Here is a 25,050-nt window from a genome sequence, read left to right on the forward strand (position 1 = left end):
TCTGATTTAAAAAAACTTCACATTTTATTTTACAGAATATGGCCACTTGTTGAGTTGAAGGCATGGAACTTAAGAGCTGTTCCAATACAGCCTGAACAAAAACACCTCCCCTCCACCCCTGCCCCCAGCACTTTTAATGACTGGCTCATCATTGTGTACACAAGACATTTCATTATCAGACCTGAAGATGCTAACAGTGGTAATTTACAAATTCTGAGAAAAGGCCTATATATAGGCAAAGTGTAAGAATTTTTTTTTCTTACTAAATCGGTGTAGTGTACCCTTAAAATGACATATTCACAAACAGAAGTTAGAAAAAGAGAAGTTAAAATGCACTTATGAATTGTTTTCTTGCTGCCCGAGTTAAACTCATGTCTGCATTCCTACAGAATGCAAAAAAGACAAGGCAGCTCCACTGGTGTTAAGTTATAGATCACTAGACGTTAGAAACAGTTTCCTCTGAAGGAGAATGCACTTATGTTTAAGTTTGTAGCACACTTCACATATAACCAACCTAAAGTTAGAAAAGCCACTTTTTTGAAGGCACAGTTTGTTTTCAGCTCGATTGTGAAAATAAAAACCTGTCTTATAGACCCTACCTGATAGAAGGGTGAATTCACTGGTCTTGTCCGTGCTCTCAAAGCCCAGCCATAGCCAGCTCAGGCCTGGGCACCTCTGAGTGTCTCCATGAGACAGATGTGTCTAGTCTAGAGGACAGAATGTTTTCATTTTGAACGTAATCATCATGTGTAAGGATTCTGGAGGCTCCAGGCTTCCCTCTGTTCTCTGAAAATGCAAACAATTTTGCTCTATCAAGTAGAATCAATAATTGGTCCTTCATGGGCATGGGAGAGGAGGGGGAAGACCCAGCAGAAAGAAGCTGCTGGCTAGTGTGTAGCTTGGAGACAGCTCCTTGGTCAGGGCCTTTGGGAAAGAGGGTCTAAACAAGAGTGAATAATGCCTTTGTGTCAAGTGTCAAAAGACACATTTCTAGAAAAGTGGCTGTGCTTTCCTTCTATATGCTTGGGGGGAAAAGGAAAAGGAGGGGCAACTGGGTTCAGTGATCTAAGAAAAGACGGGGAAGGGGTATGATTTCCCGTGCCACTGCGCTTCAAGTCAGTGAAATCACTACTCTCGTTAGGCAAACAGCAGGTTGTGGGAGAGAACGTCTGGCAGTGGCCTTTGCATGTATAATTGGTTTGAAAAAAACATCTGAGGTATGATGACTAATCTATATGAGTCTCTGCCTGATGATGACAGACAGAAACAGCTATCATGACATACATGGAAGGTGTTAGGAAAAGATCAGAAATGATTAGGAGTGGAAATGTACACATGGGCTGCTCTCCGGCCTCATGCTTGTCAGCAGCCTTTTTGCTGAAAGCCCTCCAAACTTGTTTTGTTTGGGCTAGGTACAGGTTTAGAAGTTTTCCTTTTACCCGCTAATAGAATAATCACGATGAGCTCATCTGATAAACGCCTAATCTGACTACCTCTGTGTTCTCACGTAACTGGAATATTCATAATGATGGCCATCAGACTCCGCGAGGCTGGAACACGACAGAAAGCTGTACTTGCGGAAGGAAGCTGTCAGTTTTGAGGACTGTCACACATCACAGCATAGAACTTCTACAAATAAATTGCTACATAAATACTGATGCATGGTTGCAGCATTTCAGGGACTTCCTTTCCTTTCAGAGACTTTGTTTACAGGCTACAGAACCAAAGTGGTGAAGGTCACATTAACAGTACCATGTCAAGGTAGAAACATGCTGTTGTTTTGCATTTCCTGACCTAACCTATCTTATTAAAATCAGCTCCTTTCACTGTCTTCAAAATATTGTAATTAATTTGCTTTTTTACAAAGACAAAAGTCTTGTGGCTTCAATTATTCTGCTGGAGGTATCAACACACAGACGTTAATCTCATTATAGAAATCACTTTTAATGCATCCCACTTAACAAAGAATCACTTAAAAGCATTCATTAAAATTGATTTCTGTAAGGAGATGAATGTCTTTGTGTAGAACAAGCTGGGCCAGTTAAAATGATAATGTCTGGGCTTTTTTTTTTTAAAGCCAAGTTGTTCTAGATATCAGCATCATTTGTGGCATTCCAGTCCTCTAACTGGGGTGGCTGAGAACCAAGAGATGAGTCAAGTCATCTTGGAAGAGGTCGAGAAGAATGGGTGGGAATCCAGACTGGTCAGGAGACCCCAGGCATCAAACAAACACTGCCATCCCCGAGGCTGGGTCAAGGTGCTCTCCAAAGGGGAGGAGCACACAGTGGGGGCACTCTCTGTATGATGCTCCATTCCCACAAACTGTAGAGGGGCCCCCCCAATAGGCCAGCTGGGCAGCCTTGAGACAGTGGCACATCTAGCCCTAACCTTGGACACCTACTTAGAGGAGTGAATGCCTGGGGAAGCAGGGCTTACACAATTCCCTGCGCATTTCCAGTTATCACAATGAGCGGTCCTGATCTGAATGCCTCCTACTATGCCAAGGATGGTGGTCAGGAGGGGGGAGGTAACATCTATCAACCGAAGAGCAAATGCTGACATTTTCCATTTCTGAACACTGATCCTTTTCCAGGGTGTTGAGAGAATCACAGTGTGAACCTAACACTGATCTTTTTCTGGGGTTTGAGAGAATCGCAAATGTGCTCTGTGTGTGTGTGTGTGTGTGTGTGTGTGTGTGTGTGTGTGTGTGTTTTGGGGTGGTGGTGACTGGTAGGCCAAGGTGTGGGAAGGACCACTCCCCATAAACATAGAGAATGGTGGTCCCAGGATTGAAATTCTGCCCACATCCTTCCATATGCTTGTGAAAGTGAGAAACACAACTGTTCCTCTCATGCCGGAACGCTCCTCAAAGGCCCAAGATACTCAGGGCCAGGCTACTGTGCTCAGACTAAAACTCTAATCATTCAGTTCAGAGAACGGAGAGGTGATGGCTCTAAAAAAACGTGGGACACACACTTCTCGTAATGACATCTCCTAGGACCCGCTCTATAATTATAACATTTGGAAACATGTATTATGTTACACACTAAAACAATATAAATGAACTTTTGGGGAGTTTGAAAGATCTTTGGGCTCTTCTCATCACAACGGAGTGGAGAGAGCCTTCTCTGTGTTTAAAGTTGCCTAACTTTTCTTTCTGTGCTTTTTATATTGACATCTAACTTGTCGACTTTGGTTGTGAGGCGGTCAAGAATGTCATCTTGCTCCTCGATTTCCATCTGCATTCCCAGGGCTATGTCCTTCAGCCGGCCTAGTCCCATGGATAGCTCATCTGTGGGAGAGGGAAAGGAGACACAGGGCTGAGCCAAGTCAAATCAGGAGCTGCTGCTTGTTCCGTGCCTGGTGCTCAGCAACATTCACGTCACTGAGTCCTGTTTCTCTTAAGATGGTAAAGCTCTAGGGCTTTGGTTACATTTTCCAAAATGTGTGCAAGCAAAAAGAAAACCCGCTGACTCCATATAAAGTAATATGTGCTTCATGCAAAAGCCACTCCTCCCCCAGATGTCAGCCCAAGACAACCGCTCTTAATACAGGGTGTTTGTCCTTCCTGTGCTTTAAAAAATGCATAGAGTTCTACGTGATTTTTTCAGCTGCCTCTGAACATTCTAGAGGGTTACGGCACGTTGCAAGATCAGTTAGTACCCAAGAAAAAGAGAAGTTCAGGGGCGCCTGGGTGGCTCAGTGGGTTAAAGCCTCTGCCTTCGGCTCAGGTCATGATCCCAGGGTCCTGGGATCGAGCCCCGCATCGGGCTCTCTGCTCAGCAGGGAGCCTGCTTCCCTTCCTCTCTCTGCCTGCCTCCCTGCCTACCTGTGATCTCTGTCTGTCAAATAAATAAATAAAATCTTAAAAAAAAAAAAAAAGAAAAGAAAAAGAGAAGTTCAGAGGGGTCTAGAAAACGTATTCCCTCCCCAGACCCCATGGTAAGTATATGGTAAGTATGCAGGTAACCAATAGCCAGACCCATGGGCTGCTCTTCAGGAGCAAAAACCCCATGTCGGCAGGTAGAACTCAATAGTGCCAGCTTTCCATCCTTCCATCTCCCACTCCCTAAAGCTAGATCAAGCACAGATTCGGAGTAGTAAGCATGAGGATCCCTATTTGGAAACACATCTGGGAGAGACCCAGGAAGCTCCCCGCACCCACATTGCTTCTGCCCCAGGCTCCCTCCTGGAGAAGGCCACATCCCACCCCTCTTTCCACTCTGCAGGTGGCAAGAGAAATGGGTGCTTTGTCCCTGCCTTGCCACCTAGGGTGCTCTCCCAGAAAATACATGGACTACAGATGTTCCCGCTGGACCCAAATGCTGTGAGGTCTTGTCACCTATGTTATGATAATTCACATTTTCCTATGTCCATTCATTTATTGCTACCACTTCTCAGATCCATGAATACACCCAGGCTGTGAATGTCCTGGCACACGACACAACCTGAATCGGGCTGGCACAGTTTCTTTTGCCTACTCTACGGCCAGGAAGAAGCTGGCCGTGGAGGTCCCTGCAGTCCAGGGTCCCCATGTCAGAAGGAACAAAGGGCTGAAGGTGCTGGGTGCCTTCAGAGATGCTGTCTGGAGCAAGCCCCATGGGGACTGTGAAGCACACAACTTTTGGCAAAGGTTCAGACCTAGCGATAGGTTATATCACTAATGCCGAAATTCAAGTTCATATGTGAGGCCTGAGAGTCCCATGTTTATGCAGGACACAAACAGTATGGGGAGGAACCCAGGTCAGTCCCACGGGGTCTGAGTTCAGATTCTGGCCCCCTTCTTAATCCATGCTCCCAGATCACAGCCGAGGGGAATTCCCTTCGAGATGACAGTCCCTTCGAGAGCGACTAGCCACTCTGGTGCCGGCTTCCTTCTGAGCTCATTCTATTTCCCTCATTAGGCTTTCCCAGTCTTTGTAATAAATATTTTCCCTTTGTTTCGAAAAGTTTTAAAAATCAACATCACCTCCGTTTTTAAAAGGGATAACATCTGAAAGGATGTGGTCAGTCCTAGCAGTATGTAAAGGGCACATCGGACAGAGGTGACATAAAGAGACCTAGGGTCATTGCAGGGGAAGAGATATGCTGGAGGCCCTCTGGGATCCCCTGATGGGGCTCAACCAACTGCAAAGGCAAGCAGAGACTTCACTGATTCTGCCAGGGTGAACTTAGGTAGTGAACGGTCTTCTCAGGCTTCAAGACAGTGTGTGTGTACGTGTGTGTGTGTGTGCATGTGTACATATATGTGCACATGTAAACAGTGGGGGGGGCATGCACAGAGCTGCCTTCTGTCCTTTCACTAGGAGCAGCAGGCTAAGAAAGAGCCAGAGGAAAGAGAGAAGAGGAGGCACCACATAAGCCTTCTTGCAGCTGAATTAAAGATAAAACATTAAGGAAAGAGAGGTCAGAAAACACAAATACTTGGCACTAGCACCACAAACTTAAGCAGAATCCAGTCTGTTTTTTGAAAAGTTGTCTTCAGCTCTATGCTTCTTGAATTTACTGACACCCGTGACCTTGCATTCCACGGAGAGTAAAGTCTGTGAGGTCACCCCAGGCCTCAGGGAGTGTGCTGGCAATGGGGACAGAAAAGGATAAGCAATAGGTATACTACGATTAAAAAAAAAAAAAATGTGATAGAGTAAAGCCACCAGACAAGGGAGCTGGCGTCAGAGGGAGACTTGCCCTGGTCCCCGAGATAAAGGCAGGGGTGGGAGGTGCGTGGAGTATGGTAAGAAGGTAGGAGCGAACTTGTGAAGGGTGGCCAGGCACAGTCTGTGTCAGTGGGCCCTGTGGCTCCAGGGTGCCACGCCAGCCCTTCTCAGCCTGCCACACCGCAGGGGACTGCCTGCCTAGGCATCACACCGACTGCTGACGTTCACACGGAGGGCAGCAGTGGTAAGCTGCAGGGTGGGCAAATCACGGTTTTTATTTGACCTTGCTTATGTCTATTCTCTCCGACTGATGTCTCATTTCTACGGAGATCTCTTTTAATGCTCAGAAGGAGAATTCTTTTCCCAGACCGTGTAACTCCATTTCCAGCAAATCTAGGTACAAAATGTGGCCAAGGATGTGCTCAGGAATGAGCAAGGGATTATGTGTAGGAGCGAACGATGGGAATGACCTGAGTGTCCAAGAGCAGGGCATGGGGCTGCTGATGTAGTGCTTTTCAAAGAACTTCGCAGAAAAGAAGTTTAGGGAAGTGTTCAAAATATAAATAAAAAAGCAGGATATGGAAGTGTATGTACTGACAGAGGTATGTGAAAAATGGAAGGAATAACACCAAATCAGAGACTACTGTTAGAAAATGGGATTCCAGGTGATTCTTTCCTCATAGCATTTACCTAACTTCATAGTTTTCTGTGATGAATCTGGTTACTCAGACACAAAGGCTAAATGTTAAAAAGAAAGAATATGGTTTGCCTAACAGGCTGTCATGCTATTTGCTCCGGGCTGCTGGAACAGCCACTGCTCTGGGCGAACCACGGAAGGGGCCCGCAGGATCCCTCCTGGGGGAGAGAAAGGAGGAGGAAGTCTGTGTACAGATGCTCAATGTGCATTGTCATCGGCCTCAGTGTTGTTTCCAACTAGATACCTTTAGAGTGGGGAAAATTTAACCCTGGGTCTTACTCCCTTTGCCATCTCCCAACAGGGCTGGGAGACTGACTCCGACCCAGGTCACCATGGGGGAGGTTCTCGTTCATGGGGTGAAGGTCAGAGGACGCAGCACATCTGAGATGCCACCTAGAATGAACCCACGGGCACCACTCCCGTGCCTGCTTCTACTGCCCACACATACTCCCCAGCCCCGCACTTGAATTTCAAGTAACGAGCTTCTCTCTCTCCGTTCAAAAATGAATCAGAGAGCTTGCCTGCTAGGGCAGGGTACAGAGGTGCAAACCGAAATAGCCCTGGGTTCCCTGGAATTTACAGTGTGGTCAGAAGCCATCAGATAAACCAGCAGGTACATGACTCCAACAGGTTAAAGCCAGGCCTGTAGCTGGAGGAGCTAGCCTTCAAACAGTGGGGAGGAAGGACACTCCAGGCAGAGGTGGGCAGGAGCTTCCTGGAAAGCACTCAGAGGCACATGTGATGAGGGCAGGAGGGGTAGAGAGGTAGGCGGGGCCAGAGGCTGGGCAAGGGACCTGGGAACACAAGGAACCCAGCTCTTCGGCCCCATGTCTGCTGCAGTGGCTACGTGAGTGTGCAGCACTTACCAGGTCAGGCAGTTCCCTATGGGATGTTTGGGGTTGCTCATCTAACCGTCTCCCCCATCCTCAGAGGCAGGCTCTGTTCCTGGGCCCCATTCACAGAGAGATAATGGGGCTCTCACTGCCACACTGTGCAGCCCCTCAGAGTCTCCTGGTCCCTGCTGCTGTCACAGCGCAGATGAGAGGTGGGGAAGGACAGAAGTGGACAGACTCCGGAGAGAGAGAGAGAGAAGGGTGAGATGGCCGTGACCATACTGGATTTGACATGTGGGGAGGGAGACGCAGACACCAACCATGGTTTGGTCCTGAGAAACCACTGGCTACTAGTATACTTGCTGAGCCCAGTAGCAGCTGTTGGGAGCACAAGGGTCCAGAGTAAGGGACCTGTGGAGGCTGGCGGAGCTTCAGTCTTACCTAGATTATTGTCCATCTTCTGGTAACAGGCTCGAAGGTGTGGGTTCTTCGGGTAAGCCTCGCTGCTCACGGCAGGACCCGCTCCTCCAGGGATGGCGTCTGAGTTTGGAAAGAAACACCAGGAGAATGGTTAACGGATGTCTCTCGAAATGTGGCTTCACAAAATTCATCTTCATCTGGAAAATGGGGGGGAAGGAATGAGGCGGTTAGTTGTGAGGCCATCCAAAGAGATGAGTGCAAGGATGGACAATGTGCAGGAGGGAGGAGCACTGGGCAGGCTTGTAAGGGAGGGAGAGGGGGTCAAAGACCCTCAACTGGTGGGTCACCCAGTCAGACCTTGGCCATGTGCTGGGGAAAGAGACAGGGACTCATTTGAGTGATGATGTGGTTGTGGAACTACAACGAGGCACAATGACATGGGGCTGTGGACAAGGTCTACAAGGCAAAGTTTAAAAATCAAAATAACTATTCACGTTTCAAAAAAAACCCAAGCGGGATCTGAGGTTTTTTTGTTTTCCTACACTACATACTTTTAAATTTGTTTTTTTATTTTTATTTTTTAAAGATTTTATTTATTTATTTGACAGAGATCACAAGTAGGCAGAGAGGCAGGCAGAGAGAGAGGAGGAAGCAAGCTCCCTGCTGAGCAGAGAGCCCGATGGGAGATTCGATTCCAGGACCCTGGGATCATGACCTGAGTCAAAGGCAGAGGCTTTAACCCACTGAGCCACCCAGGCGCTCCCATACTTTCAAATTCAAATTCAATTAATTAACATGTATTACTCGTTTCAGGGGTACAGGTCTGTGATTTGTCAGTCTTATACAACACCTGGTGCTCATTACAACACTTGCCCTCCCCAATGCCCATCACCCAGTTACCCCATCCTTCCACCCCTAACCCCTCCAGCAACCCTCAGTTTGTTTCCTATGATTAACAGTCTCTTATGGTTTGTCTCCCTCCCTGATTTCATCTTGTTTCACTTTTTCCTCTCTTCCCCTGTGAGCCTCTTGCCTTACTTCTTAAATTCCACATATCAGTGAGAGCAGATGATGACTGCCTTTTGTAGAAAGCAAAAAACTTTAAACGATCACTGATGTAAAAATAGAACTGCACAGATCTTAGTTATTCCTTTCTTCAAATGCACACTTTAGTTCTTTCAAAGTGAAAGAACCTCAATCTTACCTAAAAAAGTTTCAAGTGACAGAAACTAATAAACGAATTATTGATTATAAAAAATATCAAAAATCAAAATAGCTATATTATGGAAACAGGATCGTGGATGACTTTCTCTTCTAGAAATGTATTTACATGCTGCCTTTCTGCTTCAAATACAAGCAAGGAAAGAAGAAATGCTAATAATGCACGTTTGCCTCAAATCTTCCTTGAACTGCAGTTTCTAAACGCACACAGAAAAGCCCTATCATCCCAGTTTCCATCTTCGGGGGAACTTCTCTTTCCAGACTCGGTGGATTTCCTCAGGCACAGCCTGCTGAAACCATTCCACACACACGATGTCGGTTTTTTGTTTTTTTTTTTAAAGGCTCTTCAGTTACTACACACTGTACAAATTAAAACTCCTTTTAATTCCTTAAATTCGTGTCTTTTTGGGTACAGGCTTCCTACTCTTCTTCCTCAGGCTCTGCTGAGCTCAGACTTTCTGTGGCCCTCACATATTTTAGTTGTCCCTCATGTCCTCCCACGGCTTTCGCCTTTCCAGATGATTGAACTGCGGTGATATCCCTCTTTCCTGACTGCCGGTTCTTCCTCCATCAGGGTCTCTCCTTAGCCGTGTCAACCATAAGAGCGGTGGGTTCTGGAGCATCGAGAGTGTATCCTGCTTTCCTCAAAGGGAGCATAGGAAGCATTTGATTCCTGGCACCGAATAATGTGCCTGGCCTTCCAGGGGTCTGCAGGGACTTCCATGGGGCCAAAGTTCCTTTCCAGATAAAGGGTATTTCTAAGCCTATTGTTTGATAACAAGAGGATGACACCACACACAACTGACTTTGCGCACCTTGCTCACGCTGCTGCTCTGGCCCCTCGGGCTCTGGGGCTACACGAGTCTCCCGCCGCTGTGAGGCAACTACCACAGACTTATCCTTCTGTTGTGGGGCCCAGGAACTTGGGACGGAGCATACTGGCCTAGAGTTGAGGCATCAACAGGGCGGTGTTCCTCCTGGAGGTTTTTGGGGAGAATCTGATTCCTAGCCTTTCCCAGCTTCCAGAGATTGCCTGTGTTCCTCAGCAGTGGTCCCTGCCTGCGTTTTCCAAGTCAACAGTGGAGCATCTTCCAAGTTTTGACCATCTCTCCTTGGCTTCCCTTTCCACTTACAAAGGGACCTTTGTGATCACACTGGGCCCAGCTGGTTAACTCAGGATAGTTTCCCCATCTCCAGATCAGCCGGTTAGCAACTATAAGTCCCCCCTTGCCACAGAACTCAATATACTCATTGGGTCTGCGGAATGACAGGTCATTTTTGGGAGGCTCTACCCCCTGACCACAGAGGTTTTCCAGCCATTATTTTTTCACTGCTGGAAGAGTTCAGAGCTTCACGGGGCAGGAACTAACAGTGCGCAGGCTCCTTTCCAACGGGACCCAGGCTCCCACTTTCTTATTCCATCTGCCACGGGGTGAGGGATGAGCCGTGCCATTAACACACACCCTCCAGCTCCCTGGGAGTGGCACTGGGTCCCTGACACCCTTCAGCCATGACAGTAGCTGGAGTCCCTGCTGCCCCCCAGTGCTCCACCCCAGGGCCAACCCAGAATCCAAGTGTGGCCGAGCATAGGTCCCCACTGACCTGAGTCATTCAGCTTCCTGAGGTTTGGGTGGCTGGCCTGGTACTGGGCCTCCTGTGCTTTACTGGTACTTATGGCTTCTTTCAATCTGTGGATAGAAGTCAAGAAAAGAGAACATTTAGAAAGAGGAAACACCTATGACAACTCAGTATGTCTTTTCAAGCAATGCCCATGGGCAAAAAGCAAATGCCTCCTCTGACCAAAGCAGGGATATTCATCAGCAGCTCCTGGGAGTCCGGCCCGCAGCCTGGGGAACTTCTGAGACACCTGCTTTAGAAAAGCAGCAGCTGGTTCAGCAGCCCTCCTTCAGGAAAAGGAGACTCCCAGGACCAGGGGGAAGAGAAGCACACGACAAATCTGATTTTGTACAGCCACAGGCTGAGAACTGCCTTTATAGTGACCACTGGCAACTGACCGGATGATAGAAAGACTAACTCTGAATCTCCGTCAATAATTGCTTTCTTCTCATTAGGAGACCTATGTTACAAAAAATTGTACTCGATTATTCCTCTTTTCATTTTTTAAAAATGTCATCATTAAACCTTTGGTTTTTTCTTGTTTATATAAGTCCCTACAAAACAACTCTGATTTTGTTTCCTGGGTCAAAAGCTTAGTCTGCCCACTCCTGCGACAGACAGGGACTTCTCCAGGTAACTCAGGAGATGCTCAGACTGTTCCTGACTCTCCGTGCATCCCTGCGGGCCTGGCAGGGGCTCCCCCCGCCCCCAGAAGCTGGGCCTTGTGGCATAGTCTGCTCTTCTCCACCCTGCTGACTGGTGCCCTGGCCACTTGTTGGCCAAGCTGGAAACCAATGATTGTCCACGTCTGCCCTCTCTCTGCACAGCTCCACTCCCCGTAAGCCATATAAACATTCTCTCAATCCCCCCGCAGATCCCCAAAATCCAGCCCTCCTTCTGCCTTGTTTCTTCATCTTTACATGGGTGAGCGCCTGCCTTTCCAATCCTTACCCAAAGATGCCAGGCATCTTTCTAACATCCCCTGCATGAACCTCTCCAATTAAAGTCTTTATTTTTTGAAAGATTTAAGATTTTTTTTTTTTTTTTTTAATTTGAGAAAGCGAGAGAGGGAACATGACAAGGGAGAAGGTCAGAGAGAGAAGCAGACTCCCTATGGAGCTGGAAGCCTAATGTGGAACTCAATCCCAGGACTCCGGGATCATGACCTGAGCCGAATGTAGTCACTTAACCAACTGAGCCACCCAGGCACCCAAGAGAGTTATTTGAGAGAGAGAGGGAGAGAGAGAATGTGCATGTGTACACGAGTGCAAGTGGGAGGTGGATTGGGGAGGGGCAGAGGGAAAGAAACTTCAAGGACACTCCCTGCTGAGAGCAGAGCCTGATGTGGCCGTCAATCCCATATCCTGTGAGATAATGACCTGAGTCAAAAACCAAGAGTCAGATGCTGAACTCATGAGTTTATTTACTCGTGAACTACCCAGGCACCGCACTCTGGTTAAAGTCTTTTAAAAATTTTTTGGGATGCTTGGGTGGCTCAGTGGGTTAAAGCCTCTGCCTTTGGCTCGGATCGTGATCTCAGGGTCCTGGGATGAACCCCACATTGGGCTCTCCGCTCAGCAGGGAGCCTGCTTCTCTTCCTCTCTCTTTGCCTGCCTCTCTGCCTACTTGTGATCTCTCTCTGTCAAATAAATAAATAAAATCTTAAAAAAAAATTTTTTTTTAATGTTTTATTATTTATTTGAGAGAGAGAGAGAGAGAAAGACAGCACAAGCCGGGTGGCGGGTTGGGTGGGGGGAAAGATAGAGGGAGCAGACCCCCTGCTGAGCAGGGAGGACAACTTGGGCCTGATCCCAGGACCCCGGGATCGTGACCTGAGCCGAAGGCGGACACTCAACCAACTGAGCCACCCAGGCGCCACTGGTTAAAGTCTTTAATGTCTCCCCACTGGTGTAAGCGTGCACCCCATGAGGCTAAAGGTGTCCCTGATTAAAGCCTTTAATGTCTCCCCACTGATGTAAGCCTGGACCCCATCAGGCTAAAGGCATCGTAGGCCCCCAGTGCTCCAGCGATGTGCAGAACAGAACAGAGCCTCCTATAATCTGAGGATTTCATTACTCAGAAGCAGTGACTGGAGAGGTGCCTGGGTGGCTCAGTCGGTTAAGCATCTGACTCTTGGTTTCAGCTCAGGTCATGATCCCAGGGTCCTGGAATAAGCCCTGCACAAGGCTCCATGCTCAGCATGGAGTCTGCTTGATATTCTCTGTCTCCTTTTGCCCCTCACACTCATGTTGTCTCTCTCTCCAAAATAAATAAATAAGATCTTAAAAAAAAAAAAAAAGCAGTAGTGACTAGAGGTCTAGAACACACCGCTAGTTTCCCTGAGCACAACTGTGAGCCCCACGTGCAAGCAGGTGCTTGCAGCTGAGCACACCTGGCCATCATCCAGCCTATATACCCCAAAGCTGACTTTTTTCCTTTGTGCCAAGATGTATATGGTAGTAATACATAAATGACAAAAATTTGGCTTCTTTGTGAAAGATGGCAAAAAGCCAATTCTAGGGAGAGTGACAGAAATGGTTAAGGAAGAGAACTAAAAGAAGAGTGGTGGCTCTTGGTCAGCAACCGAGTCTTGAATAAGTCAGAGTGTTTCAAATTTAGGGAGTGGTTAAATCTATGATCTGAAGGGACATCTCCGTGAGCTTTATTTTTTTATTTTAGTATTTTTTAAAGATTTCGTTTATTTACTCACAAGAGACAGAAACAAAGAGAGAGGCAGAAGGAGAAGCAGGCTCCCTGCAGAGCAGGGACCCCAAACAGGGACTCGATATAGAACCCTAGGATCACGACCCCAGCTGAAGAAAGATGCTTAATTGACTGAGCCACCCAGGCACCCCTCTCCATGAGCTTTAAATGCAAATGGGAACCAGCAGCTATGAAGCTTTGTCAGCAAATCAAAAAATGGCTTACCAAGAAACAAAACTTCAGAGAAGGCTGAAGGGTTTGTGTAACAAGGATATACACAGGATTCATAGGATTTTTTGTTTGTTTAAGAGGAACTTATTTTAAAAGTTTTTATATCAGAATATCGCTGTATTTATGGTAGGGTTATGACAGGATTATAAAGATTTACTCATTTCATAGAAGCAATTACACATTACAGTGATTTTTGCAAGGGTAAGGATTTAGGAGTTCACAGATAGCTTTGCAGGCCACGCCTCCATGTCAAGAGTTTGCTGGGCTCCCACTTTAGAAATAGCCAATGCCTTTCACTCGTCCCAGCTTCTCCTGTGCTTTGACTGCTACGCGCCTGCCACCTTCCCCCTCCTTTAATTGTCAGGACCCCACGTAACCCTAACTCCACTTGAGAGGTCGGTGCCTTGGTTCCCAGGGCAAAGCCCCACCTCCTCAGGGTCTCTGCTGCATTCACCAAGTGATGGGAAGAACGCTCCAGCTGACTGGGGCTGATCTAGAGGCAGAAGGCTAGGCGGGGGCACGTGACATCAGGCACCAAGAGGCCCACCTCGCTGAAGCTGGTCCAGCTGCTTCACTTCTGGGACACCTTTGTCAAAAAGGCCTTGAGTTTTCAAGATGCTTCCCCCAAAAAGTAAGGTGCCCTGGGAGCCCCAGGACTTGAAAGACTTTTAAAGTATGACCAGGGTTGGGTGAGTGGGGGCGGGGGTACAGCACTAGCCCCAAGAAGCCTTTGGGAAGGGACATGTGAGACACAGGAAAGTGCCAACAAAGGGCTGTCTCTGCTGCTGAGTTCATGTGACGTAGATGTCTTAATCCAAAGTGACAACAGACATCTCAACTTCCCCTAACATATAAAAACCCAAAAAGGGGGACACAAAACATCCTTCCAATTTGTAAACGGCAAATCAAACCAAACCACAAAAAAACCATAAAACCAAAACAAAACAAACAAACAAACTCTGACCAAATGAACAACCCCAGAAACTACCCCAGTTGGGGGAAAAAGGTGACAGGTATCTGAAATCAGGGCCAAGCTGGAAAATCAGGGATGGATAGTGATTATGACTGAGCCACAAAACCAATCAACGCTCCTACTTTGGCTAGCGTATCCGCAGGGAATAGCCCCCAGGCCCAACCAACTGCCTGTTCCCCTTCTGCAGTTTCCTCTCCGTAAATACCAATGATCCGCCTTCCTGGTCTTTCTGCTACACCCTCAGTTCCTTCACCTGCACTTGTTTCTCCCCAGAGCCACTGTGAGCTGGAAACAGTTTCCCAATTTCTTCCCTCCCACATCCTGGGTCCTAATCCAGGTGGTAGCCACACAAGTATATCCACAGGTAAGCAGTCACCTGTTGAGTGGAAATGTCAACACATACTTAAGATGTGTGCACTTTACATCAGTTACGAACTTAAAAAAATGCCTCTTAAAAAATTGTTCTAGGGGAGCCTGGGTGGCTCAGTTGGTTTAATGTCTGTCTTCTGCTTAGGTCATGATCCTAGGGCGCTGGGATCAAGCCCCACATTGGGCTCTCTGCTTAGCAGGGAGTCTGCTTCTCCTTCTCTCTCTGCCAGCCACTCTGCCTACCTGTGAGCCCTCTCTCTCTCTGCCAAATAAATAAATAAAACCTTAAAAAAAAATCGTTCTGTGTTCCAGATTTAGAAAATAAAAGATAAACAGAGAGGCCTGTATAGTAACATTACATCAGACCTTTCTCTGGGTTAAATGAAGTAGGCTACAAAACCAAATGAACACTGTGATTGCAGCTATGAAAACACTGAGTAAGGGGGAGAAACTAAGTTTTGAGTTTTTGTGCTATGGTAAGTAAGGTGTAGATTTTCTGTAATATGGTTATATTATTTTTATTTTTTAAAGATTTTATTTATTTATTTGATAGAGAGTGAGAGAAAGCATGAGAGGGGAGAAGGTCAGAGGGAGAAGCAGACTCCCCATGGAGCTGGGAGCCCGATGCGGGACTCAATCCTAGGACCCTGGGATCATGACCTGAGCCGAAGGCAGTTGCCCAACCAACTGAGCCACCAAGGTGCCTGGCTATATTATTTTTACAATAAAAAATAAATACAGTGGTCTGAGATATGACTAGTAATCTACTTTAGCAAAAACCTGACTCTTTTATCTTTGTACACATATTTAAATACCTGCCCAAATTACATATATGATTTTTTTTTTAAAGATTTTATTTAATTATTTGACAGAGAGAGAGAGATCACAAGTAGGCAGAGAGGCAGAGAGAGAGGAGGAAGCAGGCTCCCCACCAAGCAGAGAGCCCGATGTGGGGCTCAATCCCAGGACCCTGAGATCATGACCTGAGCCGAAGGCAGAGGCCCAACCCACTGAGCCACCCAGGTGCCCTACATAAATGATTTTATTACCTAACTGAAACGTCTGAGAAAAATAATCACTCATTTTAAAATGAAAGTTAATGGCCAGGCTGCATTAGATATGGAAATATTGGATATAAAGACTTTTTTTAAAAAATATTTTATTTTTTAATTTTTTATATTTTTAAAGATTTTATTTATTTATTTGACAGAGATCACAAGTAGGCAAAGAGGCAGGCAGAGAAAAAGGGGGAAGCAGGCTCCATACTGAGCAGAGAGCCCGATGTGGGGCTCAATCCCAGGACCCTGAGATCATGACCTGAGCCGAAGGCAGCGGCTTAACCCACTGAGCCACCCTGGATCCCTGGGTGGCTTTTTTTTTTTTTTTTTTTTAAGATTTTTACTTATTTGAGCGAGCGAGCGAGTGAGAGATTGAGCGTGAGTGAGAGAGCACATGGAAGGGGAGCAGCAGAGGGAGAGGGGGAAGCAGCCTCCCTACTAAGCAGGGAGCCCAACGCGGGGCTCAATCCGACAACCCTGGGATCATGACCTGAGCTGAAGGCAGATGCTCAACCAGCTAAGCCACCCAGGCGCCCCAGATATAAAGACTTTTTAAAGAATTTTTAAAATTCTGTGAAGGGAGGAACATTTATACTGGTTAAGCTTTCTGAGGTGAATATTCTTTCAAATTACAATTACTGGAGCAGTAATTTAACTTTTTTGGAGACCCTATTTATTCAATCAAATGAACAGCATCAGGAGCACTGGAAAAATGTTTCTTGTTTCAAAATGTGTGAGGATGAATCCCTTCCAATGAGTAACTTACACAGATCTTGGGTCCCTTTAAGGCACTAGAAGTGGCTTCAAAGTCTTGACCATTTGCATTAAACACCATTTTCAGCTACTTCATTTCTGGATGGCTGAAGACCCACTCACCTACTATTGGCCTGGGAGGTGAGGGGGCCATTCTGTTCGGGTGGAGTCTCTGCTGGTTTCGATTTGAAGTAATTGACGAATCCCCCAAACATGCTCTTAATGCTGTTAATGTGCTTCTGGCTGGTCTTCAAATCCTGATCCATCTTGTCCACCATCCTCTCTGTGCGTTCTAAGACGCCTCGCTGACGATCGAGTTCCTGGAGAAAATGAGAGGTGATGGTGTTATACCATTTTGTAACTTTTCCCTCTCTAGGGGACACACAGCAGGCTTGTCATGAGCCCTCAGAGAGCACGTATGGGGACAGATGCTGCCATCTTTCGGGGGAAGGTTATCTCTTCAGGGAACACCTTCCTCTGCCCTTCCCTGTCCTGCCTCTACTGGCTTTCTTTCGTATTTGCTCTTGAGTTCTTCTCCCTCATGCCCACAAGAGGCTGGCTCAGAGGACCCTGGTAAGATGCGCAGGGCCTGGACTGGCAGCACATCCTCTAGCTCTCCCTCTTTCCTGGCCCCCATGCACCTTACAGGCTTTGACCTGGCACTGCGCCCATGGACTCTGGCTCTTGTACTCCCACTTTTCAGATACGGGATTTCTGTTGGGTCACTGGATCCACCTGACCCTGGTCACGCCTTCAAATTATTTCACAGGCTAGGTCCTGGGTCATTTCTGGGCCCTGTTAATATCTGATTCCAACTCACTCATAGTTTCACCTTTAAAACCTGTAACAGGAAGGTGATTCTGTTCCGGGCCTTTGTGTATGCTACTCTGTGCTTGTAATAATCCTCGCCCAGATAATTGTACAGCTCTGCTCCTCATTTAATTCAGGTCTCTGCTCAGAGGCCACCTCCTCAGAGAAATCTTCCCTGAAGACCTTCTCTAAAGTAGAACTTTGGGGCGCCTGCGTGGCTCCATTTGTTAAGTGTCTGCCTTCAGCGCAGGTCATGATCCCAGGGTCCTGGGATCGAGCTCTACGTGGGGCTCCCTGCTCAGTGGAGAGCCTGCTTCTCCCTCTGCCCCTACCCCTGTTCATGTTCTCTCTCTCAAATAAATAAATAAAATCTAAAAAAAAAAGAAAAAGAAAAAGAAAAAAAAAGTAGAGCTGAGAGTTCTGAAGGTGGATGTGAATGTGCCACCACAGTAACATTAAAACCTTCCTTTGTGCCAAACTTGCTTGGGTCCCTATCTCGGGCCATTCCAGCCGTGTTCCTTTTTTGTGATCCACCTTTCCACCCTGGAGGCTCTCAAGCTTTCCCTGTTTTATTTCATGAAGCCATCCCTGCCATCTACCACCTTTTGATTCTTCCAACCCTGCATCTGTCTGTGGCTCAGCAGTTATGTTGCCCATAGCAGATAATAGTTAGAGATTTTTCTCTTAATACCGTAAAACAGAATCACAAACAATTTTTAAATAAATGCCTCTGACAACTGAAGGATAAAAATAAAAATATACACAATGGGTTTATTAGAGCCCATTTCAGTCAAAAAAGCATTAGTAGAAAGGTTTATTTATTTATTATTATTTTTTAAGATATTTATTTATTTATTTATTTAACAGAGATCACAAGTAGGCAGAGAGGCAGGCAGAGAGAGAAGAAGGGAAGCAGACTCCCCGCTGAGCAGAGAACCCCATGTGGAGCTAGATCCCAGGACCCTGACCTGAGCTGAAGGCAGAGGCTTTAACCCACTGAGCCACCCAGGCGCCCCAGAAAGGTTTTATTTTTTACGTTATTTGTGTTTTTAAAGATTTTATTTATTTGACAGAGAGAGACACAGCAAGAAAGGGAACACAAGCAGGGGGAGTGGGAGAGGGCGAAGCAGGCTTCCTGCAGAGCAGGGAGCCAGATGTGGGGCTCAATCCTAGGACCCTGGGATCATGACCTGAGCTGAAGGCAGACGCTTAATGACTGAGCCACCCAGGTGCCCCAGTAGAAAGCTTTTAGAACATTTAGGGACCCAACATGTAACCTGAGCTCTCAAAGTTTATAGTGGATGAACTTTTAAAACATAACGTGTAGGCAGAAAACAAAAAATCTTATTGGAAATAAACTTAGAACTGCTGAGATTTATAACTTCAAATAGTTTAAATGTTTTTCACCAGCTCCTGAGATGTGTCTGAAGAAGCCATCAGGTTCTTTTAAACAAAAGGAAACATCTTAACAGACCGTGTCATCTGGGTCAAAACTTCCAAGAGCTCTGTTTTAGAAGGAAAACAAAAAATGAGTTCCTAATTTATCTAGATTTTCTCCTTCCAACATCTCAGGTTTGTCATGTTCTTGTCCATTCTGAGGTAAGTCTATTCTGGAATAAGGCAAGGCTCTAAATTAGGATTAAAATTATTTTCTCCAGCATTTACATGGTTTTTGAGTTGATATATTGCCAACAGTTCAGTCCTACCAGCTTAACTTCCCCTTCAGCAGAAGATGAAGAACAGGAAGCAGGACAGGTACCCAGCTTCCTGGGGTGGGTGCTGGCCCGGGCTCTGTCACACAAGGACACAGGTCCTCGGCTTCCCTCACAGCCACGGCTCTCCCGGTGGCTCATCTCACCAACCACCTGCCTTCTTGCTTCGGCCTCCCAACCTCAATTTGGAGAGTAGCAGCAGTAACAAGTAGCTGACAAAACATTCCCTAGTTCACAGTGAGATCTTACGTTCTTCTGTTCACAAGTGAAACAGTCTCTCAAACTCCAAGTCTGCATCACAGTACTGACCCGGTAAGGAAACCAAATGTCTTGAGTTAGATGTTATGATCGAAGTGAAGAGAAATCTGTGGGGGTGGCTGGCCAGGGAAGTGAGTGCTGTTCTGGTCTCTGGAAGTTTCTGCAAGCTGGAAGCTGGTGTTCACTGAAGGTGATCTGCTGGTCAGGAGGCCGGCAGAGGAGAAACTTCTGCTGAGATCCATCCTCTGAGGCAGAGGAAAAGACCGGGCTCCAAGTGCTTGTGACCTAGTTCTAACTGACAAGGAAGAAGGACTTGGAGGAGTAAATACCAGGAATACCAGAACAGGAAGGACAAGCTAGGTGGACCTTAAACACCCCAATTCCCAGACATTGTCCTGTCCCCCAAAAGGGAGGGCATGCGGATCGTCATGGGTCCCTGGGAGAATGGAGGTCATGGAGAGACAAGGGCGACTATGAGGGGAGGGAGCTCCAGAGAGTACCGCTGTGTAAAGGGCAAGCATGCAAAGCTCAGATGTTAGCATTATAGGTGATCCACGCCTCCCCCACCTTGAGCTCTAAAAGGAGTTTTCTAGAAGTTTAATAGGAAAAAAGAAAATGGTCAGAGAAAAGATCTGGTTGGGCCAGGGGTACTGTGCTGAGAAACAGCAGAGAGAGGGGGGGGTGTCTCAATTTCCCTTTGGTTTGCAGCTCTTTGTCAAACAGGGATTATTGATAAAGCAAGAGAATGCAAAAGCCAACTGAAGGCCCTGTGAGGGTACACTCTGTCCTATGGGGGGACAACTTCTGGCCAGATGGGTTATGTCCCTGGGCCCTGTGCAAATGTGAACACATCAGGGAATTCCTGCTGACAGAAAACACACACAGAAGGACAGAAGTGTCACAAGATATCCACGAACAGATACTACTTTGCCATCCACTGTTCCACGCTCTAGGGACCCAGGGATGAACTAAGCAGCCCCATATCTCTGCCCTGCCAGAGCTTACAGTCTTGGCGGAGGGCTCAATGAGTCAAGTTTCATTTCACTTTTCATTTACTGACAACACTGTGGTGCTGGGAACTCAGAGTGGGGGAGGCAGAAAAGCAAGCTATCCTACACATACACGATGGACAGCGCCAGGGTCAGCTACTCGCAGGGACCCCTTACCTGGCTTAAGGGGGAGTCAGGAAGGCTCCCAGATGGGGCGGTGTTGAAGGGGAAACTGAAAGGTGAGAAGTTAGGCAAAGGGTGGGGGTAGGGTCAGGGACTCGGGGCAGAGGGTGCAGCCCATGTGTGCAGCAGCCCTGGGCCGCAGGGCCCACTGGGGGAACTGAGAGAAGAAGAGGAACGTGAGCACGAGATGAGGAAGCAGGCAGAAAACCAGGCAGGACCCAGCAGGCGTCACAGAGGGCAGCAGTGACCACCAGATCCCAAGTCCGATTCAGAGCTGATACATCCCATAAGCTCAGTTGGGCCTGGCTGTCTTCCCTGACCCAGTCAGGCCCTGAGATTCTGAAGGAAAATGTCAGGACTAAGGTTCCTGTACTGAGCTCGAAATTAAACTCAGGTATCGAATAACCTGCTTAGGTGGAGGTCAGTCTGGAGTCAATCAGCTGAACCTAGAAACCGGAAATTCATCTCCTTCATGTCACTCTCTTTCCAGGAGAATGTACATGCAAGAGCGCTGATGGCGACACAGGAGAATGGAATATGCTCGAATTGTGGCTCTGTCTCACTGCAGTAGTACAGAATGGACTCCGAAACACCAATGGAGTTGTCAGTTGCAGGAGAAAACACCAAGGGCAAAGGCTGGTGCTCCTTACTGCCTGTGTGCTGGCTGAGCCGGGCTCACTAAGGACTAACTCAGCAGGCCTGGGCTGTCTGCGCCCTGCATGTTCCAAAGACAGGCCTTGCCTGGCTCCTGGCCCGTATATTACCCCGATAAGAGGATCTTTGTTTACCGGAGTCCTTAGGCTAGGCCAGATAGTTCATGCTTCACAGCGTGATTTAGGTGGGGGCCTTCAGCCACACGCCTGACCTCTGAAGAGAGGTCATGCCTACGTGGTTGTGTGCTGGCCTACCAAACACTACTCCCGTCCCATTGATGTTACTGTGCCAGCCACTCAGGCCCCAGTCTAACACTGATTGCTGGACTCCCCTCAAATGAGATCCCAGGCTTCACAAAAGGAGTGAATTACAGGAGCATATGCTCAATGCCAGAGGGGACAGGGAACTCTGGGCAGGCACGTCTCCATGGGCTTGCCCAAAGGTGCAAACAACCCACATGCCTATCAGCAGAGGACTGGTTACATAAATACAAGCCATCCATTCAATGGACTAGGACACAGCCATAAAAACAACAATAACAAAAAGATCAGTGCATTATATATTACTAAGGAATAACCTCCAATCCTATTTAAAAAAATATACAGACTAGAATATATAGAATGCATCCACTCAAGTTAAAATTAAAAAAAGAGGGACGCCTGGGTGGCTCAGTTGGTTGGACGACTGCCTTCGGCTCGGGTCATGATCCCGGAGTTCCGGGATCGAGTCCCGCATCGGGCTCCCGGCTCCATGGGGAGTCTGCTTCTCCCTCTGACCTTCTCACTCATGCTCTCTCTCACTGTCTCTCTCTCAGATAAATAAATAAAAATCTTTAAAAAAAAAAATTAAAAAAAGAGAAGAAAGAAAAAAAGACGGAAGTGACTATAGCTTTGTTTCTATCCACAGAGTATCTCCACAAGGACACTGAAGGAACTGACGGTGGCTGGCTGCTGTGGGAGCGGGGTTGGGGCGGGGATGAAACTTCTTACTCTTCTGTACATTTTTTAAGTTTTGAACTATGTGATTGGACATCGCTTCACAAAAGCTAAACCTTAGGTAAAAGAAAGAATAAAAATCAGACTTGTGAAACAGAAGAGCTGAGTGGCCTACGAGTGGCCTACGAGTCTCTCCATGGTTCTGGACTGTGCTTACCAGGCCAGTTAAGTACAAACTGCTCCTCTCTAATTCTGTCCCGTGGCAGTCATGACTCGTGGCTAGACTCTTGGTGAGAAATAAACCTTGTCCAGTTTCACAGGAGGAGGACGGGTCTCCTTCACTAAGGGTGACCTAAGTGATTTTCCTACTTCTGCCAAGCTGGGACTGAATGACAGCTTCCCAAACTAATATTTGCACATTCCTAACCCTCTATAAAAACCTATCATGTTTTTGCACAGCTCAGCAATGTGTCTCTAAGTAGGGAGGTTAGCAGGTGACTTGGGTCTGCTGCCACAGAGTGGCAGATGAGGTCACTAACACCAGCCCCATTGCCACCCTCATTCTGACTGGAATCAAAGACTGATTCCAAGGCAGTCCGGACAGCACAAAGTGGGAGGGGAGGGGGTGCTGACCATTCCAGCCTCCTAGGGCCTCTGGTGACTGGGAACCGACTCAATCCAAGAAAAATTCAGTGTCACCATACTGATGATGACAGTGCCTGTCACCTGCCCAGTCATGATCACACTATACCTCTCAGAGCAACACCAACTTGGCCTGATCCAAGCCTCATAGGCCTGAGGTGCTGGTCCACCTCTTTTCTCATCATTCCCCTTGCACAGAGAGAAGGGCCTTTGGAGGCAGCTTGGAGAGGAAGTGTCACCACAATCCACGGGAAACCACTCACCTCTAATATGTTTTTGACTCTCCTTCCCTCTGAAAGACTTTCTCTTGACCACGAAAGGCTCCTAAGCTACCTCTTCTGGGCCTTTTCTTTGAACATATCCTGTGCTTCACTTCCCTACTGGAGTCCAGGAACTCTGGTGGTGGGCCAGTGTCTTTGCAGTGCTCCTCTCTGCCCTGTGAACATTCCTCCTACCTTTCTTCCTCTCCCTCCTTCTCCTTCCTGTCTAAATCTTAGCCTTAAAAGCCAGATTTGAGTTTCTCCTCTGCCATTACAACCTACTTGGTATCATTCTGATTTCCTGTTCTCATGCTTTCCAGAGATGTCCCTTCAAACAGTTCTTACTTGGCTTCCTCTGACCTGGTACCCTCAAGAAACTCCTCCACTAGGGTCCTAAGACCTTAGATAATCTTTCCAAATCTTAGTCAACACTTGCCACTTAGGCTCAAACACAGGAATTCAGTGGATATAAGATGTAAGAAATACAGCTAAACTTCCTTAAGGAAGCCACATACAGGAAAATGAGCCAATGAGGGATACTCTAACAGCGGGAAGTGGGGAAGGAAATGGAAGTGGGGAAGGAAAATAACCACAAAAGCGGCAATGGGGTTAAGACCTAGATGACTATTTGAGAAATTAACCAACATATCTCAAACTGCCCAAGACTGTAAGTGATCAGGTCAGAATGAACTCTGTCAGAGATAAGAGTTACAAAGAGACCCAGGGAGGAAGACAACACTTCAGCTTCCAGTACTAAGGTTCGAAGCTACAAATCCTTTAGATTAATGTTAGCTGATACACCAATGATCTATTATTACATTTCCAAGAACTTTAAAAAAAACAAACAAACCAAACATTAGTAGGCTGAGGGAACAAACATGGTGCCTAAGAAAGAACAATCCTCACTTACGGGCTCTGAAATCTCCCATGGGCAGAAAGACCAACTGACAAAGGTGAATAGAGAGAAACGGACTGTCACAGACCATATGCTATCTAGGACATCTTCATTTGGATTTGGGAAGTAAAAGTAAGACCCTAGACTTGACCATACTTGGGCTATGGCTTATTCAGCAGCTGCCCAGGCAGACCTCATCACCTCTACCAGAGAGATGAAGTGGTCAGTGATAGGAAAGAAGGCCCATTTGCACTGACGCTTCACACACATACACACACACACACACACACCCCAGCAGGCACAGTGCTCACCCATTCTGGGTCGCTTGGGGAGGGAAGGTTGAAGCTTTGGATCTGGGATTCTGAGCAGGTAATTATATAAAGAAAACAGACACTCCATTTCCCTAACCCGAGCTCTGCTAACAGCTAAGGAACATTACGGTGAGCAAACTACCGCTTTCAAGCACTCAAGACACACACCTCTTTGTACAGCTAACGTCTCTTGACCTCGTGTGACAATTCAGACTGGTCGGGCCCTCCTGCCCTGCTCCAGACTCACCTCGGCAGAGGCGACGCCGACCCTCTCGGACTCGTATACGAGGGACAGGGACCTGTCGGTGCTGGCGACCGCGGCCTGGGCCCTGCGCATCACCTCCTGCCGCAGGTACTGCTGCCTGTCCATGGGCGCGCCGGGTCCATCGGGGAGGTCGCGGTAGTCCTTCCACGGCGTTGGCCGGACACCCTCATCCTCCGCATCGTCGTCGAATGGGTTGTAGCTTTTGGGGTAGGCCGACATGGTGCAGGGGCTCGTCTGGGTCTGGGCAGGAGAAGGAAGAGCGTGGCCAAGGCAAGGAACGGCCTTTTCAAGCCCTCAGGGCTCCAGGCCGACCTCCCGAGGCCCTGGGGAAGCGCCCACCGCTCTGCAGCACAGCAGCTCCACAGCCCACAGCCCAGCGTCGCGCTACGCCCCTCCACCCACCCCGTCCTGAGAGAATTCCTTCCGCCAGTCTAGCGCAGGAGGCCCCGCCTCTGGAGCTGACCATCTTGCTCCGCGACTTGGGGGGGCGCCACGTCCGGTGCGCGCGACCGCGGCCTACCGCTCGTTCTCTCTCTCCCCTCCAGAGGTGGAATCGTCCCACGGCCACGCCCCAGCCAATGTCGGCAACAGAGGTCACGTGCCG

At 47.6% G+C, this 25,050-nt stretch overlaps 1 protein-coding gene across 1 annotated transcript; it reads right to left on the bottom strand.

Annotated features, from left to right (window-relative positions):
* SNAP29 (synaptosome associated protein 29) lies at positions 1-24,873 on the bottom strand. Its single transcript, XM_047698291.1, has 5 exons — positions 24,429-24,873; positions 16,656-16,852; positions 10,431-10,516; positions 7,629-7,727; positions 1-3,292 (listed from the first exon to the last, which is right to left on the bottom strand). Exons 1-5 carry the CDS (start codon positions 24,663-24,665, stop codon positions 3,135-3,137), a joined length of 777 nt encoding a protein of 258 aa, XP_047554247.1. The 5' UTR covers positions 24,666-24,873; the 3' UTR covers positions 1-3,134.
* Positions 24,874-25,050: the final 177 nt, after the last annotated feature.

The sequence above is a fragment of the Lutra lutra genome, chromosome 12 (genome assembly GCF_902655055.1).
Source record: "Lutra lutra chromosome 12, mLutLut1.2, whole genome shotgun sequence".
Lineage (NCBI taxonomy): Eukaryota > Metazoa > Chordata > Mammalia > Carnivora > Mustelidae > Lutra > Lutra lutra.